Genomic DNA, 18,784 nt, shown 5'->3' on the forward strand with positions numbered 1-18,784 from the left:
TGATGTCACTGATCTTGGCCCAGCAAATAATCCTTCTAATCACTGACAGGAGGAGAGGCTGCAGCTTGGTGTTGCTTAGCAGGGCTAAGAGCAGTACACAGTAATAAAGCATTACTCTGGCAAGTGAGCTTGCAAATAAGGCTGACCACACACAGGCAGCAGCTGTGATGAGCAAGAAGGTGTCATTTTTTTTTTTTTAAATAAGGACTGTACTTTTGGTCCCTCATCACTGAGAGACCATTACAAAGCCAGCACTGTACCTAAGAATGTCCTGCATCCTGGCATGACTCCATCTTCTGAGCTGTACCATGGCACAGTATCTGGGCATGGCCCTCAAGTAGATGGAGATGCATTGACTTTGTGTAGCAAGGCACCAGGAAACACATAGCATGTACAGGCAGCTAAAAAACATTCTGTGTATCAGAGTGTCTGGGAACTTCCAGCTTAAAAACATGACTGTGTTGCCTTTACAGAGTCCTGTATCCTCCAGGATTGAAATGTCACCACATCATCATTTTGGGAATACAGTTCTCATGGGAGTGAAGGCAAGAATTGCTCCTTAGATCATGAGTGGTGCTGTATTCCGCCGCAGCACTGCATCCAGCTGGACTCTGTGGAAAACAACTTTTTGATTCATGCAACAGCTAGTCACTAACAGCACTTGTTCCCCACCATCACAGACCCAGCAGATGCCAATAGTCCCAGGGAAAAGCATGGGAAAGCTGGGGGCTTTCCTCAACCTGCCCAGCCCCAGAACCAGGGCCATTGTTCCCAAAAGGATGTCTGAGGATTAATTAATTATCCTACAAGGGGCAGTAAGTAATAACACTCCTTGTAGAACAATAGAAACTATTTGGTTGCCATGACAACTCAGCTTCACTTGTGTGCCTTTAATTTATCCATTACACAGTCCCTTTCCCAATCACACATGATGCCAAAAAAATGCCTTGTTTTTCTTGCCAATATCCATTGCCCAGAGCAGGGGTAAGACATAGACCTTTCCCTGGGGCATCTGTCACATGGAAGAATGATGCACATAAAATCCCTTCAGCCTGGAAACTTATATCACATGAGAACTCTTCTGCTCCCTAAATGTTTGGGTTTTAAGATTATTCTGATTTTTTTAACCCCTTTTGGAAGCTGCCTCACCACAGTGCTTATAGACCCTGATCTTGAGTAGGTTCTCACATATGGCCACTTTGTCCTCCACTCTCCCCACACCCCATCCCGACACATGTAGGAAGGATGGGTAGGAGATTGTATTTGTCAAGTCAAAAAGAAAGCCATAAGGGATAACCAAATACCCAGAAGTGACATGCCTTCATAGTATCAACAGGACAGACAGTGCCTGGTGCCCAACCTGATTACAGCCATTCCACAATCATCAAAACTCTCAAAGTCCATCAACAGTGCTGCCCAAATTCTGCAAGATCCAGAGCAGCATGTGAATGAAGGTCCATGCCAGGAAACCTGCACTCCCATGCACCCTACAAAGATGATATCATTGTTTATCCCCAGCCCTGAGCACGCACATTTGCCCCAGCCACCCAGAGGGAAGCAGATGTTCACTGGAGAGGAGAGGACACCACATTCATATGGCAAGGGTTGAAAAGTGGTGTTAGGAGAATGGCTACTCTCCTAGGACAAAGCATGCCTGGCCATGGTAGATCACAACAGGTGTATGACAAAACACTCAATCAGCCTTTATAGTGCCTGCACACATCTCCAGCAGGAGGTTCATCCTGAAACAGCTTCTGCAGTTCTCAGCTATCTTCTCAGGTCTTCAAAGCAAGGTCAGGACAGGTGTTACAAGTAAGCTGGGAACCAAAACCCTCATTCCTTCCCAGTTACATTTGTGCAAGCTGGGGACTTAAGCTACAGGTCCAGACCCCAGGTTGTTCATGCTGGCTCTAGCAAGGAAGGTGACAGCTGGTTCACTATGTAAGAAAATTCAGGTCCAAGTTGAGACTGGGGGAGGACATGACTCCAAGTTGAGCTCTGCCCTGACAGGCAAAATGGATGGAACTAGGTTAAGCCATCTGGCTCTTCTAAGTTGAGCCTAACCTCAAGCACAGCTACCCAATGCAATGGGGACATAGGTCTGTACCTGAATTTCCTACTGTACACACTGTCCAGCATCACTGTTACTAGTCTGGGGTGTAAGATGCCATGCAGATAATTACAGTAATGGTGGGATGATAGCAGCGAGTCTTCAAAATAACCTGTTCCAGATAAGAACCTGAAGGTTCATTATAGACATTTCACCCTGGGTCATATCAGCACATGCATTCAGGTTTTTCAAGCAGTTTGGAAACCAAAACGACGAGTCAGATTGTCTCGCCTCCCCTCCTCCCCACCATGCAGCAGCAGAATAGCTGGTGGGCCAAAGAAACAGGGCAGGAGAGTCCAGAAACAGATAAATAGGACAGGAGCATTGGGAGACAAAGGTTTTAATTGACTTGAACAGCAAGAGCTCTAAACTAGCCTGGGGTTCTCCTGCATGGGTCAGGAACTGAGGAACAGGATGGCTGCTGCCAGGAGGTCCCCACTAGCCTTCCACTCCACTCAGCCTCTTGGACAGGAGAGGAGTTTGGAGGAGAAGCCTCTGGGCAGGAGGGAGGAAGGCAAGGTTAGGCAATGATCAGTGCAATCCATGATTTCAGTTTTGCTGGGCGTTAAGGGCTTCTGAGACAGACAGCACAGACCTGGGTGTGTACCCAAGCCATGACCAAAACAATTAATGAATTTCACCCCAAACCATTGCTATCTGAGCAGATAACTTTTTTCTCCTTAGTGGTATGAAAAGCTCTGGTCTATTAATGCCACCTAAAACCAGATCTCCATTAGATGCCTCCCTTTCCAGTACAGATCTCCAAAGAAATGCCAAATTAACAACAGCAAACATGAAAATCCACTCACTTTTTCAACTTGTGAACTTTACAGCCTGTGCCTGACTGTAAAACCACCGCTGCCTTTACGTCCAACAAAAATTACAATTCACATCGACTCTTTTAAGGCACGAGCATTGATGGCTCAGAGAGGTGGCTGTGCAACCAGCGCAGAACTATAAGGGATGAGAATCTATTGTGGGTAAGATGCTACTAGCTGAAGAGGTGCCAGCAGAGATCTCCATCCACACATTCACAGGTAACACCAGGGACACTTCAGCGTGCCAGTATAGATACTAACCCTACTAGAACTTACCAAAGACTAGGAAGTGAACTACAGTCTTTCAGCATGTCCAACCCTATCACAAGTACCACCAGAAGGGGTAGGTGTGTACCACAACAGTCCCACATGCCAGTCCTGTCCTGCAAGTGTTGTTTGGGTGATTCAGGATTGTTTCAGCCTGGAGCTGGGCTGAGGCTGTGGGGACAACTGACAGGCAAAGTGACACAGGCCACTCAGCAGGTGGAAGGAGCAAGGCTCAGCCTGGAACCAGTATGCTGAGAAAGAAATTTGGAAAAACAAACCTCATCTCTTATGGCTCAGTTAAGTGTTTGATTTTCTTTTTCATCACACATGGAGAAATCATCCTTGAATTCCTTATGCTTTAGTGAGGAAGAGTTCTGTCTTAAGTCAGATTTCCCATCACCCCTCAAAATTCTGTGTCCAAAGCAGAAGAAAAAAAAAATCCTTCTTCATTACCTGACAAATGTCACTCTTCCTCCAAAAACTTCCCAGCTGCAAAGACCATAGAATCATAGAATGGTTTGGCTTGGAAGGGACCTTAAAGATCATTTAGTTCCCACTCCCCTGCCATGGACAGGGAAACCTTCCACTAGACCAGGTCGCTCAAAGACCATCCGACCTGGCCTTGAACACTTCCAGGGATGGGGCATCCACAGATTCTCTAGGCAACTTGTTCCAGTGTCTCACTATCCTCAGAAAATAATTTATTCTTAATATCTAACCAAAATCTACTCTCTTTTAGTTTAAAACTGTTACTTGTCCTATCACTACATGCCCTCATAAAAAGTCCCTCTCCAGCTTTCTTATCTGCCCCTTTAGGTACTGGAGGCCACTATAACGTCCAAAGATGTTGAACAGTGCCGGTCCCAATACCGACCCCTGAGGAATTCCACTCATTCTGTAGCAGAAGGTGAAGGAAGTAGGGGTGTGACTATCCTGCTTTTCAGAAGCGCACCCTGAGATCTCAGGTGGCTCCAAGAAGCCATTGTTTTGGAAGTACACCTCAACCAGAAAATGGAAGAACAGTTTATTAGAGTTCATGGTCTTTTGTTTGTTTGTTTTTTTGTTTGGTGTGGGGTTTTTTTGGGTTTTTTTGTTTGTTTGTTTGTTTGGTTGGTTTGGTTTTTGTTTTGTTTTGTTTTTTTCTTTTCAGACTTACCATGTTGACTTCAGAGATCTGGTCAATGCTGGAGATATGTATGCTCATTCCCACTGTGACAGGATTACCTGAAACACAAATGGACTGGATTAGGACCATATTCAAGCCCTCCTTCCTCTATCTGTTATCAGAGAATTGTCTAGAAATGCAGAGATATGATTTGAAGCAGCCTCACATTCCTCAAGTACCAAGGGTTTCCAAGTCATGTGTGCTCAAATGATTAAAGAGGAGTAGATTCCTGTAACTCCCAGCCTTACAGACTCACCCCTAGGAGTAGTGCAGCCTAAAGTTGATTCTTTAATTCCTGGAAGTTAATTACCCCCTGGTTATACAATTATCTCCAGTTATTCCAAATAATGCCTTCAGAAACTACCAGTATGCTCCCAGCAGGTTTGTGTAAAGTGTTACTGATTGACCATACAAAGAACATAGCAATCAAGCCCATGCAACGCATGGGCAGGAAAGATACTCCAGCTCACTTCTCCATCACTGTCAGCTCCAAGTGCTCAGTCTGAAAACTCCAAGTAAATTTTAATACCCAAGATACCAGACAAGTACAGGAAACAGACCTATGAAGTGAGAAATGTAGAGCAGCTTTTCAGAGCAGAGCACTGCTTGGATTAGAGAACCGAGTCCTCATTTTACCATTGGGTATCAGGGCTCCTTTCACCTGCAGCCACGGAGCTGTGGTAGACATCTGTGCACAGGTTTGCTGGGAAATTCAGAAATTCCCTTATCCAGTGACCAAGCTACCCTCACGTCACAGTAAGTGCCACTGGCTGCAGCATGCAAGATGAGCTTGTGAAGAAACACAACGCAAGGGCAGGCGCAGCCAGACCTGTTGCCCCCTCTTACCCAAGTGCAGCAAGAGCTGCATTACCACTTCCCACAAATTTGTAGAACTGGGGCAGACACCAGCTAATTCTTCCAGCTGTGTGGGCATTCCAACTAGATCCAGACTCACACCCAGCTCTGCCCAAGCCCCTCTGACTAGCAGCTCTCACAGCCAGGCAACAGGACAGCGCTTTCAGTGGAATTTAAGCTGCGTAAAAAAATTTGCAGGGAGAAACACATCCACTACCAAAACCAGCAGAAAACTTCCTGTAGCTTGAGATGGGGTTTCTGAGAGCTGCCCCTCACTGTCACCCTCACAGCCCCAAAGCCAGAGCACAAACCCAATCCCACCGCAAGTGAAGCCCCTTTTCTCGCATGTGTAAGGTGGAAATTTTTTCCTTGCAATGCAGCACTAGAAAGGGAATGGCAAACAGTTATGCCACTCAAGGTATTAACTCTTTCATGGACTCATTAGTAGATCTAAGTGCTGAAATATTTACAGATAATCATGAAATGGCTTAGAAAGTAATTAGGAGATTGGGGGAGAGGGGAGAACTACACAACTGGAAATGAAGTGATTTTTTAATTATGTGTTACCAGAAGTAGGGAAGTAGTGTCATTAGGGCTGCCTTGTGATTGGGTGTACTGTTAACCGAGACCCTCTGCTGCAAATTAAGCAGCATTATCCTTTAATGGAATATGAACAACACGGAAAACATCAGAATCAACAACTGTAATTAGACCCCGCTATGCAAATCTCCTTAAAGAGGCAGTGCTCTTCTCCAGCCCTCCTGGCTCGCTGTCAGGGGTGCCGGAGGCAGGGGTGCTCAGGAGACCTTGCAGAGCCTCTGGAAATGCCTACACAGGCACACTCCTGGCCACATCTTTGCTGTACTGCTACATTTATCTTTCACAAGGGAACCAGGTGGGAAAATAACCAAGAGTCACTCCGGGGTCTCCTGCATCCTCCCATGCACCAGAGGCAAGCAGTGGCACAGGGAAGCTTTTAGGGAAGTCTCACTTTGGTAGTTTGCTCTTTTCTTTCTGAAATCAGGGCCTTGTGATGGAAGTCATAGCAGAAGGAGGAAGGCACCGCTGCCTTGAGAATCTTAAAAGACTAATTGGTTACAGGAGGAAAGACGGGGCCATGCACAGGGCTGCAGCAGAGCTGGGGAGAAGCCAGCTCCCAACTCCTGAGCCTTTCTGCCATGCAGTGCTGTACCCTCCAAGAGTCACCCTACTGCCCGCTTTGCTTCCACTCTGTCACCACTGGTACTGGTGTCACTGTGGTTACGTGTCCCCTCCTTCCTCAGTGCAAAAAGTGGTTCTTCCCCTCCCTGCTGTGTAGGAAACCCACTGAAACCAGCAGGCTGGGCAGTTATAGCAAGAGAGCACTGACAGTGGTGATATACAAATATTTGTCAAATACAGAGTCTATCCAATCTAATCTATCTGTCTAGACATTTGTGCTGTGTTCATCACCATGGTATCTGAGTGCCTGAGGTCATGCAGTGACTCAGTGTCAGAGCCATGGATAAGATCCAAAGCTCCCTACTCCCAGCTCTAAGACACGCGCTGGAGTGGAGATCAGCCACACTGCTCCCCGTCAGCCTGGGCTCAGCTGCACTCCGGTCCCGTGCACAGTCAGCAATGTTCCTCTTGGCCACTCTGGGCACTGCCAAGGCCTCTACACCCCATCTATCATAGCAAGTGGGAGGCTCCACTCCCTGCTTGCAACCCCTGGGCTGTGTACCCACCAGCCCACAGGCAGAAGCACAAACACTTCAGCTACAAAGGTGTGTAAAGTCCTACCTTTACCGGACCTGCTCCTAGCTTGATCACAGGGAAGCCATTTCACTTTCTCCATCCCTGTTGTGAAGACTGGCTTGCAGTCTCCTCAGGACAAGGATGCAAGAGCATGTACACAGCCAACAGAAAACACATGCCCTACCTCTTACTGCAGCCCAGCAAAAATCTAGACCGGCTGGTGTCCAACACTCAGGCTGTAAGTAGTACACAAAATAAACAAAGGACATAAATTCTGCCAATGTTAATAGCTTCAGGCAAGAGGAATACAAAAGTAGGGTATTTAAAATATGGGATAACGTCATCTGTAAATTTGTCCAAAAAGGCAGAATTCTGCATTTGTCGACCTGAGACAAGGCAAAAGAAGAAAACCTGATATTAAACCTCCGTGCTTTTATTTGTGCCTTGCCAACAAGTGCAAAAAACTAGACCTTCTCCCCTTAAAGAAAAAGCTTATGCTTAGGAGAGATTTGTAGGCCAGATCACCAGTGAGGGAGTGTGAGAAATTCTGCCACTTTCACCAGTGAACGACACCCTCACATGTCCCCATTTCTCACCACCACTGGAGAAATCACCAACACTTTGTCCTGAAAGTGGTCTGATGCCATGAAAAATGTACTTGGGAAGTTGAAAGGAAAGCAGACAAAAGAGTTATAATAAAACCTGTCCTTTTTCTGCAAGTGATCCTTGTCAAATGTAAAAACAGTCAAGGTAGAGAACAAGTTGTGCTAATCCGCAATATTTTCCCAGCAACCAGTTATTACTTTCACATTTTATTTTATAATGTTTAAAAGCCCCAGAACTTAGAGTCATGTTGCTACAGAAGTAATTCCCATGGCATGACTGCAGAGGACAGGTCGTGTTTTCAAGCCTGCGTCTGCCTACACTACAGCCAGAGGTGATGGCAGCCTGGATCAGGACATCTCTTCCAGATGTCAGCCTGGTACCTCAGCTGCAGAGAGCAGCAAGGACAGTAGCACAAAGTTCACTGTAACAGGTCTCCAGACAGTGGATGCTTACTTGGACAACTGCCCTGTACTAAGGTCCAAGCTGCCCTCTCTTCACTTCTACCCAAGAAAGTCAGACTAGAGCAAGCTTGGGTTTTGTCTGCCACCAGATCTCCAACAGTGGTACAGACACAGGCAAAGGACTCAAAATCAGTGAGCAGATAAATAGAGCTTACTTTATCTTCCACTGAAGCCACACCATTTTTATGAACTACAGCCACTGCTTTGAGGAGTCTGGTTCATGCATTTCTGACCATGCGAACTTGGCAATGCTGGCAGAGCCAAGGCTTGTGGTTGCTAAGGGACAGGCATCAGCCAAAAACCAATCCTCTAGCCTTAACTGCAGGAACAAAGGCATTAACAGGGATCTTGGGAGGTTGCACTTCCCATATCTTTCATGGAAGCAGACCAGATCTTCTTTAAACCACCAGTGTCAGAAATTCCACAGCTCCCCTGGACAATCTCTTCCTACATTCCACTGCACCAATGGCTTTTCCTAAATATCCAAACTAAAGCTTCTCTGCAGTGTAAATGTAGTTTTGTCTCATCATTTCCCCCCAGTGATAGTGAAATAACAAATCAATCATCCTTCCTCGACAACAGCTTTTATCCGTTGAGAAACCACGATATCCATCTTCCTCTCCCACAAATACTGTCTTGCCTAGATTAAATGCACCCGATTTCTTCACCCTCTCCTCAGAGGTCATGTTTTCTAAAGCTCTGACAATTAGTGCTGCTCTCCTCTGGCTTCTTGCCAACTTCTTTACATCTCTATTTTAAAGCACGGTATCCAGAAACCAGCCACTGAAGCAAAGATGTCACCAGTACAGAGAAAAAAAAACAAAACAACAAACTTCATATGCACAGCATTCTCATCAAACCACAAAAGCCTCTCCGAGCCTACTGCACCCATCCTGGGAGCTGCTCACTTCTGTAGGAGGTTAGAGATGTTAAAGGGACAGCCTAGCTCTTGCCATTAGAGCACATCACGCATGCAGGAAGAGGGAATACAGCACTGTGTCTTTTGGACAAGAGGCAAGATTATTCAAGACAGCTTTGTGCATGAGCCCCAGCGTTCCCCGTCCGCACTCTGCCTGTGGCATCACCAGTCTGAGATCCCTGCAGCAGCAGGAAAGCTGCTTTAAGGTCTTCTTCTGAGTAAACAAAGCCAACCAGAGAAAATTAGAGGCTTCAGCCACTGAACCTACATACAGAGCAGGTCTGTGCCTTACCCTGCAACGGTAAATACCCACAGGCAAAATACTCCATCCCATACAGAACTCTGCTCCTCATCCCCAGCTGTCCAGAAGCTGGAGGACAACAGTGGCAGTAGAGCCCAGGAACAGCAAGTCCCAGACAAGGTTGCCCTGCACGGGTTGGCAGAACTGTTTCTGCAAATGCAAGACTATAGTCAGGCATGAAGAGGGTGAGGTTTGCTGATACATGTAGCTACAGGACTGCAATGTGTCATTTGCATTTCCAGTGACCCCCCAGGATCAGCAGTTAGGATATTCTCAGGCTTGCCAAAGGCATGACGTGGACTGTAATTTCACTCCCAGGACTTTTTCCTTCAGTCTTTTTCCCTGATCTCCTGCAGAAGGGAGAACTGTTCCATAGCTCCTTTCTCTTTCTGCAGAAAATGGTTTGCTCAAGCCACCGCCTCTGCTTTGTTCACAGCACTGAACCTCAGGGCACCCTAGCTGTATGTTTACAGCTTAGAACCATGACCCACGTCACTGCTACGTGCAGTGAAGGGTTGGTTATACAAGGGCTGACAGACACGGTTAGTTAGGAGGCAAGAGCTCCCAGGTAAGAGGTGCAGAAGGCTGCACATTCAGCACAAGGCTTGTCACTAGCTGAGGAGCCTGGATGCAGCCATATGTTCTCCTCAGAAATCCCACTCTGTCCCTCCCAAAACAACTTTCATCTGATGGACTAATAATTCCTGGGCCATATTTTTTTAAACACACCCAAAAGATAACTCAGAGGCCAGTCTATTGTCAGGACACTCAAATTCACCATGGAGGAGGATACCTACACCCGGGGACAGGAAGGGTGGAAATGTTCCTGGGTTTTCACCATATAGAAGGACTGTAAGAGGAATTCACAGACTGCTATCTGCATAACAGCTGTGCTCACAGATCTCAAGACTGAGGCTCTGCTACAGCAGTTAATAGGAAAACATCTAAAAGATGCCATCCCAGCAAGCTACAGAAGCTAAATCATAAAGAAGTTTCCCAACACTAATTTTCCGGTTCCTTTCCTATTTTTTTCAAGCTTACGTTCAGCATCAAGCACAAACTTGGTAAGTGTTCATGTTACTTGAGAAGTGAGAAGAGTTGGCCACATATCATGAAAGCAGAAATGTTTTGGGAATCACTTTCATCCAGCAGCTCTGATTTGCAGTGACATCTAGAAGCACTGAGTTCAGCAGGGTCTCTTAAGAACCTATTTAAATTTTTCCAATGAAATCTAGGTTTAAACATCCATTAAACACTCCAACCCTTTCTCTACTTGTTTTTTTTAACTCTTATTTCCATGACCTCTGCCCCACCCACAGCCAATGCTGCACACTAAGCTTGCCAGCCTCAGCAGAACAGCCAGGAACATCAAACACATTCAGAGGCTGATATCAAAGCTCTCTCCCAAATCTTAGCAGGTCACTCCATCACATATGTTGGATTTAAAAAAGCGAAGCATACCATGCCATTATGTTTTTGGCCATTGTTAAACATTACCAGAAAAAGAGATGGTCTCATGGCAAGTCAGCAAATATTACATTATCTTCTTCTCTGTGGGACTATGAGGAACTTGCTGCTGCTGAGGAATCTCCTCCACACGAAGCAAGCATTGCATTTTGGAGCTGAAAGACAGGGCCTTGGTCTCCAGAATATCTGGGGCTGTCAATGTCTGCTACATCCCCATGGATTCATTGTTCTGCTGGGGCAGGAGGGGTATCCACCACCACTAATTCTCACAAAGATCGTAACTTGTCTCCAAGTAGGTCTGGCAGAAGATGGTTTCTTCTGCCTGACAGGTTTTCCTGCATGTTGCCGTGATTATTTAGGGAGCGCTTGTTACTTTTGAAGCCACTGAGCCCACATGAGACCAAGATTGTGCCTAACCTTGCTAGGTTCTCCATCCATCCACATCAGACCAGACAGAGCATCACTCTGCAAGAAGGCTAACGAGATTTTCCAGCCTGTACCATTCCACTCTCCTGGCAGCCCGGCTTTTTGCTTCATCCAGTCAGATGACTGAGTTTGCACTATTCATTTAAGAAGGGGGAATACCAGGGATTTCCCAAGAGAAATGAAATGTTAAAGCACGCTCTCACCAAGATGGTGATAACAAGGACAGCACACACATTTGATGGAACATCTAAGGGAGGGTACATCCATAGCATGGCTCTTGAGCAGACACTCAGAAAATCCAAACAGTGAGCAAATCAAGGGCTTCAGTAAGAGGCAGGCTTTCCTCCAAGCAAGCAATGAGGCCAAATCTTCAGCAAGGAGCAAAGAGACATAGCACTTGCAGAGCAGGCAGAACTGACCACTGTGATGCTCTTTGCAAACACATAGGTTAACCTTGATAATGGCAGCCGCATTTCCAGCATGTTGTCAAATGAAGCTGTCCCTGTAGATCTGAATAGATACAGAGCAGTTTCTCAAGCAAGCTGTGCCTGTGTGAGCCAGTGCTGAGGGATCCTTTTGGAAGAACAATCCTTTCCCAATGCAGATGCAGCACTTGTTCTGTGACTATTCTAGGGAAAGCAGAGAGCTAAGGAGCACAATCTGTGAGGCACAGTGGATTACCTAATCTATCTCATGGGCATTTTTAATGGATTAGTAGGTATTAGAGTGGGATATTGCAAATATCCCATGGAAATTTGGAAGTGAGAGAGAACAATCAACTGGCTGTAAAAACAGTGTAAAGGTTGTCCCAGAGGTACTGAAGAATTACAAAGGAAGCTAAATCAAGGTTGATTTTAAAAGATGTTGGTAGACAGCTACCCAAGCTGAATAAAAACAACATCTCAAATGTACAGGCTTAAAAATGGAACAAGAGAGTAAACATCAACCCTTACAGCATCTGTACTACTGATGGACTCAGTTCAGAAAAGCACCTGTACACACACACACAGGGCTTTCAGCACTAAGAAAAATCACTGGCTACCCAGAACACCATCTGCTCTTGGGAGAGACCTAGGTCAGTGTTCAGGAGACAGATTTTGAAAGCTGTTTCATCCTCAGTGAGGAAGGTAGTCTTCCAAAGCCTTCCGTGTGCGTATCTCTGGCCTGTGTTATGCACACCCACTAAGGTTACAGCAAAGTGAGCGGAAAAATTCCCAGTTTTGTCAAATTGCTTATTTGGTGTCATTTACAGACATGTTCAGTGCATCACCGTACCAGACCTGATCATTAACAACCTGGCACCACCAGCGGGTCCCAAGCAATCACTTCTTTAAGAGTAACTTTACCGAGAGCTCTAATTCCCAACTACCACCCATCCCTTGAAGCAGGCAACACCCAGGTCAGACCACAGCCAGTTTACTTTGCATGGCAGCCACAGCTCTCACTTTCTGTGTCGGAGCAGGGTGGTTGCAGAAGGCAGATCCAGACCTGACTGTCAGGAGATAAAGGCAATGCCCTGACCTGGTGCACTGTGCTACCAGAGCAAGGACTGGCTACCTGCCCTCCCCTTCCAGGGACATTCCTCCCCATGTCCTCCAGGACACACACACACACACACACCAGCTCAGTGGCTTTGCAGTCTGAAGGGCACACACTTTGCATTTTGCTTTTATATCTCTGCAGATATGGTTTCACTATGAAACATCGCATTTCCCTGTGGTTACGCTGAGCTAACCCTGGGAAAAGCAGAGGCACTGATCATCCCATATCCCTTCAGCTCTTACTCCACACCAAGAGTTGCAGGAGGGCAACAGGGCTTCCCAAAGCAAGGGTGTATTGTAGACTAACAGCAGATCAACACAAGCCAAGCAGTTTTTCCTCCATAGCAATATGAAGCATCAGACCCACACTGATCAGCCACCTCCACATTTCTCCACCTGAGAAGACTTCCCTCCTACACCTGTCAGGATCCTGGCAGGCAAGTGCATCTCCCCTGTAGGCCCTGCCAATGCAGCCGTGGGGCACAGTTCTGCCCCCTCTGCCTGGGAAGCTGAGGGAGGACTCGGGAGCAGTCTGCTTTTACTCAGGCCCTCAGGGCTTGCATTTGCTCCATCTCCTCACAGCCAGCCTGGACACTTGTCTATGCTCCCAGACCCACACGACGCCCCAGCTCAGGCAGGCTCAGAAGCCTTTGGCACCCTGCTGCTCCCCATTCCCTAGCCCCCCACCTGTTAAGAGGGCAGAACTTCAGAAAGGATTGCAAACAGACACTAAGTATGTTGAAGCCCATAGGTAAATGAGCAAAAGGGAGCAAAGTATTTAATCATGTGCCTACAGCTTTCCACCACAGCACACTCATCACAAGCCTCAGGGCAGGCAGCTGCCCCCTCCTGCCTTATCTCCAGCTCGCAAAGTTAGTGTCAGAGCAGACCCCCTCCCAGGGCTCCTTCACAGCCTGGAAAATACTCTTTACAACCCAAAATGCTGGATTCCTGCACAAACATTGGTGCTACAAGGTCCACAAATCCACACAGACTTTTAAGCAAGGTTAGGGCTGAATCCCTAGAGCTGGAACCCCCACAGCACCACAACATCTCTTACAGCAGCCCAGGACATAGAAGTGGAGCAGATTACCTAGGGAAACCACAGGAACATCCTCCTACCCACAGCCAAATAGCTCCTAACACCAAGGGTGGTGCTATATGTGGGACATCTCATCCCATCCCAGCACTTGCTGGGGACAGAAACAGGATCCAACCACTCAGCTCCCTCCCTCCACAGGACCCTCCGCCCCACTCAGGTGAGGCTGCCAGGGTGGCACACAGGTGAGGCCATTTTGCCATTTTTTCTCCATACCAGCTGACAGCTATGGAAATTTCTCCCATGTTGTCCATTAGTCTGTCTCACTTCCTACCAGCCCTCTCAGGGCACAAAGGTCCTGACCCACCTTTTCAGTGCTGAGCTCTTCTGGCACATACCCGTAAGCATCTGCTATATGGAGGAGCCTCTCTCTTATGTGTACTGGATACATCACCCCCCAAACAACTGCCGACCTGGCCTGTACTTGAGTATGTGACCTGTCTGGGAAAACACTCTCACACATTGCCAAATCCTGAGCCATCTAATCCCCTTAGCTGAAAATGAGCTGAACCAAATTAATTTAAATGGGTTAACACAAGCTTCTCTGTTCATATCAAATCCATTACTCTGTCTTGGAAGTATTTGTAACAACAACAAAATATCTGGACTTGTCATTTTTATCAAAGTGACAACAAGAAGGTATTTCGCTTTTTTTCCCCGTTTTCAATTTTTAATGAGTCAGTCACACCGCCTCATGACTGTTTAAGAACTCTTGCCTTTACAGGATACCACATCTAACCCCCGAGTTGAAGAAGAGAAAGAAGATGGCTAGGTCAGGACATGCCAAACTGGCACATATATTGAAATCAGGGCTGGGACATCCAGGAGCAGCAGGGGATAGCCCTGCTGTGGCCCCATTGCCATACCTCCACGAGATTACTTTTTGGTGGTGCCAGACATGGTCCTTCACCCCCCAACACAGTGCAAAGTCAATGGCTGGGGTCTCCAAGGTAAAGTCACTCATTTCTTGTTACTTTTGCCAAGCCCTTTACAGAGATGTAGGCCTTTCCCGGAGCCCACCTTATCCTTTCTGACAGAGCCTGCTCCTAGGGCTTTTGTTAATGTTGACTTCAGATGCCTCCTACCACCACCTCTCCATCCTGCACGCTCATCCTTTCCTTACCCTACGAAGGGCCTTTGGCTCAGCTCAGAGGCAGAGCTTTGGGGCTGCACAGTGCCCAAGGTTTATGCTCAGTGACAGTCAGGACAATTTTCAGAGCAAGTACTGAAAAAAAAGAGTGAGTCAGGCCTGAAAATACCATGACATTCACATTAAAATCATGACTCTGAGTTAGAAATCATGAGAAACAAAGCACACATACAAACAAGCCTCTTGTCTTTCCAAATGTTATACATGGGATTATATGTTTTTATCTCCCAGTTTCTGAGTCTCTTGGATATGCCTTGTTCAGGTTGTTCTGCTTTTTCTCAAAACAGAAAAGCTTACAAAATTCAGTGATAACTGAGGATTGCAAGAGTCTTGTAGGAAGAAGAATGTGAGTTTGTAAGTTGGTCATTTTTGAAAGACTGACCTCTGTACTGGTGTTTCCACCATTTCAGTAATGATTGATTTCCAATAGTGTCTTGGAAATTCAGCAGGACAAATGTTACCTTTTACCCCAGCACCTCTTATTAAAAGCTAGAATTAACTGCCATTTGTTCACCAAAATAATTGCTTTCACTCAGGATGCATGGATGATCAAATCTTGCAGAGCTTTTACATATATATTCATCTCCAGCAATTCATCAACATAATAATCACACATTATTAACTTGAGTACTCATCAAATTTTTTTCTCTAGCTTCAAATACTAGCAAGGAGCTAGTGTGCAATAGGGAAGAAAAACATGTAGGGGAACTTGTGATGAATGTTCTATTTTTGCTGTGAAAGGAGAATAAGAAGAAAAATTCAGCTCATAGCCTACCCTCTCACTCACTTCCAGAAATTTCCTACCAAGCTGAGACCCTTCCCTGGAGGCCAGTAGACTGGACTTTCCTGCAGACCTTCTCCACAGCTGGAGGAGTTTTCCTTCTTCAGGTGACAATGTCCCACCAGTAAGCTCCCACCCATAACCTGGGTGACCTCCTCTCCTGGTTTGGCAGCCTCTGATGTTACACCCAGAGCTTTGCCACCTGCAGTAGGCAGCCCCATTCTTTATACATTCCCTGTTAAAGTGCCCGGAGCAGCCCCTGAACCTGGCCTTTCCCATGGCATAAGTTTCCCCCAACCTAGAGGAATCATCTGCTGTGGTCTCACTAATGCAAAGCTCCTTAAAGAAAGAAGCCTGCAGGTGGATTGTCTTGCTGTGGTCAACTTGTAAAAGAGGAGCAAGAACACCAGGAAGTGGCTGGTAGCGGGGGAGATGTGTTTAGAAAAATCTCTTGATCAGAAAACCCATCCTGGTTCTGCAGCACAGCTGACGTTATGACCTGTGGAAAAGGACAGGGCAGTCTGATGTTCTCACATCTCACTGATGAGCCTCAGTCCCAAACGCAAGCACAGGATGATAAACTCTCATAGGAACCAAGGCACACTACTTTCTCTTGGTAGGGGCATAGTAAAAGCCTACTACAGCTTTTAGTGGCTGCAATGACCCTGCAGGCTCAGAGAGCAGAGTCTCGCACTGGGACAGGCAAGGCTCTGGTGTCCCTTCCTGCTGACAGTCCATGGGAAGATTCATTACAGAAGAAGAAGAGTGAAGGCTGGAACTAGTGCAATAGCCACGTCACCCCTTCTCATTTTTTCTACTATATGACATGATTCAATGCAGTGAATATATTGCCTGCCACATATAATTTTTTGAAATATTCAGCCAATGACCAGCTTTTCAAAATTTCATTTTTTCTGAAAAGTATGGTAAGGAATGCTCTCCTGCTCTGCCCACCAGAAGGGGAACTATTTGTGAAAAAAATTAATGCTCATTGCATATAAGAGCCTGCCCTATGGCTATACCCCTTCCATTTCTCTGTAGCAAGAAGTGGGCCCACCTGCCTGTTGCGTTTGGGGATTTTACAGGCTACCACAGCTGAAGGAAAAGTCATGGTTTGGTGACCAAGCAGTGGACCAGAGCACTGAGGGTGACCAGGTTTGTTCTCATGAACAAAGAGCAGTACCAGGAAGCAGGATTTCACAGTGCTGTTCCTTGCACTGCCACAGGTTTTCTGTGTCATCTCCAACAACCTGCCCCCTCTTGGTGTCCCCTAGATGTAAAATGGACCTAGCAGTGGCCCATCACCCCACAGGTGGTGGGCAAGATTTGTTAGTCAATGTTTGTACAGCACAGGAGCCTTGCTGCTATCTGTCACACAGAGCTTGTAATACTACCTGAGAACAAATTATATTCATGCATAATCAAAATCACATCCAGCTCAGCCCTTATTCGAGAATCCTTTTTGGCTGGTGATGATGTCCAGAGCAGAGAGAGCACAGTTTGATTTCCAGAGCCCAGGCTGAGCTGGCAGAGCTGGCAGGTAGAAATATCTTGTTTTGACTGGTAAACTGAGCAAGTTTGACATGGAAACCACTGAGGGAGAATAAATATGGAACAAAAAGATGTAATTTTTACAAAAGCTCTTCTGCAACTCTAACTGTACTCGGAGCCATCCCAGACTTGAACTAAGAGGTCCTGAGGTCTGGGAGGGAAATTCAGGCAGTGGTAGGTCTGGCTGAGGCTCACCCCTGCCACAAGCGCAGTAAGTGCACAACGACTTACCAGCGCTGTGCCTGCGGGACTGCAAAGAGCAGGAGAAAGAGGAAGGGGAAAGATCAGAGAAGAAAAAGAGGTTTTAGCTCTGACACAGAACTAAGGGTAAGTGCCAAAACAAGAAGAATAGCCTATAGGAACTGCGTGATCAGTGTTCCCAAAACCAGCCTGAAATTCATACCCTGCTCAAAGCAAACTGCAGCACTCCCACAGCCTGGGAGGGAGGGCTGACTGAGAAGAGCTCAGTTTCTTTCCATTTGATGGGAACAGGATCAATCATTGGATCTCCAGAATACCTGTTTATTTGACTGATCCGTTCATGTTATAGGGGCTCCACCACCCAACACCTCTCTTTCTTGCATACATGTTGTGAATTCCTTTAATGAGCTTTATCCCATCATTAAGCACATCATTTGTCTTGTCCACATTTCTAGTCATGTTTTAACAAGTGCATGGTATTTCATATGTTATAGGATATAGACACCTAACAAATCCTACCAAGAGCTCTCCACAATAATGGATCTTACAGACTCCTGCACCAAATGCTGTCACTACCACTGAAAAGCCATCTTACATCAGTTCAGCCTGACACTTTAGTAGCCTCCAACTTGTTTTGCTTTGAACAAGACATAGGTGAGAAAAGTGACATGCACACACAGTCTCTTTCATGTAGCAGTAAAACTATGGCATATTCCTTGGCTTTTATAGTTCATGCTATGTGAGTTAAAAATATTTTTCTGCCTAACTGGGATATTGGGAGTCTTAGGAAATGAACAATGCAGATATGTAAAGCTGCTCTGATGAACAGCTCTAGGGCTGTGGGAATATGTTTTGAGTAATCAAAAGAACTTGTACTAATGGGTTTTACACTCTTTAAATTTTGTTTTCAGTGGCAGTCCCTCAAAGGCAAGTTTACCAGCAGGAATAATCTCAGAAATGGTGAATGTTATGTAGACGTTGGTCAAGGAGGAAGATGGGTCCAGGATGAGAGGGCAAACAACCTCCAGACTGGCTATAAACAACAATCTGCTTTTAATCAGTGAATTAATTAAGAAGTATTGGAATTATTCTACTAATCATTCAGTGCATTGTATTCAGTTATAAAAAAACTATGACTAAGAGAAGAGGCAAAATTCATGGAATAAATGCTTTATTAAAATTATTATGATACCTTTCTTTAGAGAGATATCTCAGAGCCCCTTGCTAGCCATGGTGCACTACCAGGGAAAGACTGCACCAGCCAAGGGTGAAAAGAAAGAATGAGGGAAACCACGCAAAATTATCTGACATGGGCTTTGGCACAAACAT

The 18,784-nt window shown here is 46.0% G+C and overlaps 1 protein-coding gene across 2 annotated transcripts in view; it reads right to left on the reverse strand.

The window, feature by feature from the left end:
* The window catches only part of LOC101913605 (gamma-aminobutyric acid receptor subunit beta-4), a 75,038-nt gene that overhangs the window by 43,405 nt on the left and 12,849 nt on the right, over positions 1 to 18,784 (reverse strand). For both annotated transcript variants that reach the window (XM_005237883.4, XM_005237882.4), the window contains exon 3: positions 4,352 to 4,419. In XM_005237883.4, coding sequence (XP_005237940.1) covers positions 4,352 to 4,419 — 68 coding nt within the window. The remainder of the gene's footprint in view (positions 1 to 4,351; positions 4,420 to 18,784) is intronic.

The sequence above is a fragment of the Falco peregrinus genome, chromosome 13 (assembly GCF_023634155.1).
Source record: "Falco peregrinus isolate bFalPer1 chromosome 13, bFalPer1.pri, whole genome shotgun sequence".
In the NCBI taxonomy this organism is placed as follows: Eukaryota; Metazoa; Chordata; class Aves; order Falconiformes; family Falconidae; genus Falco; species Falco peregrinus.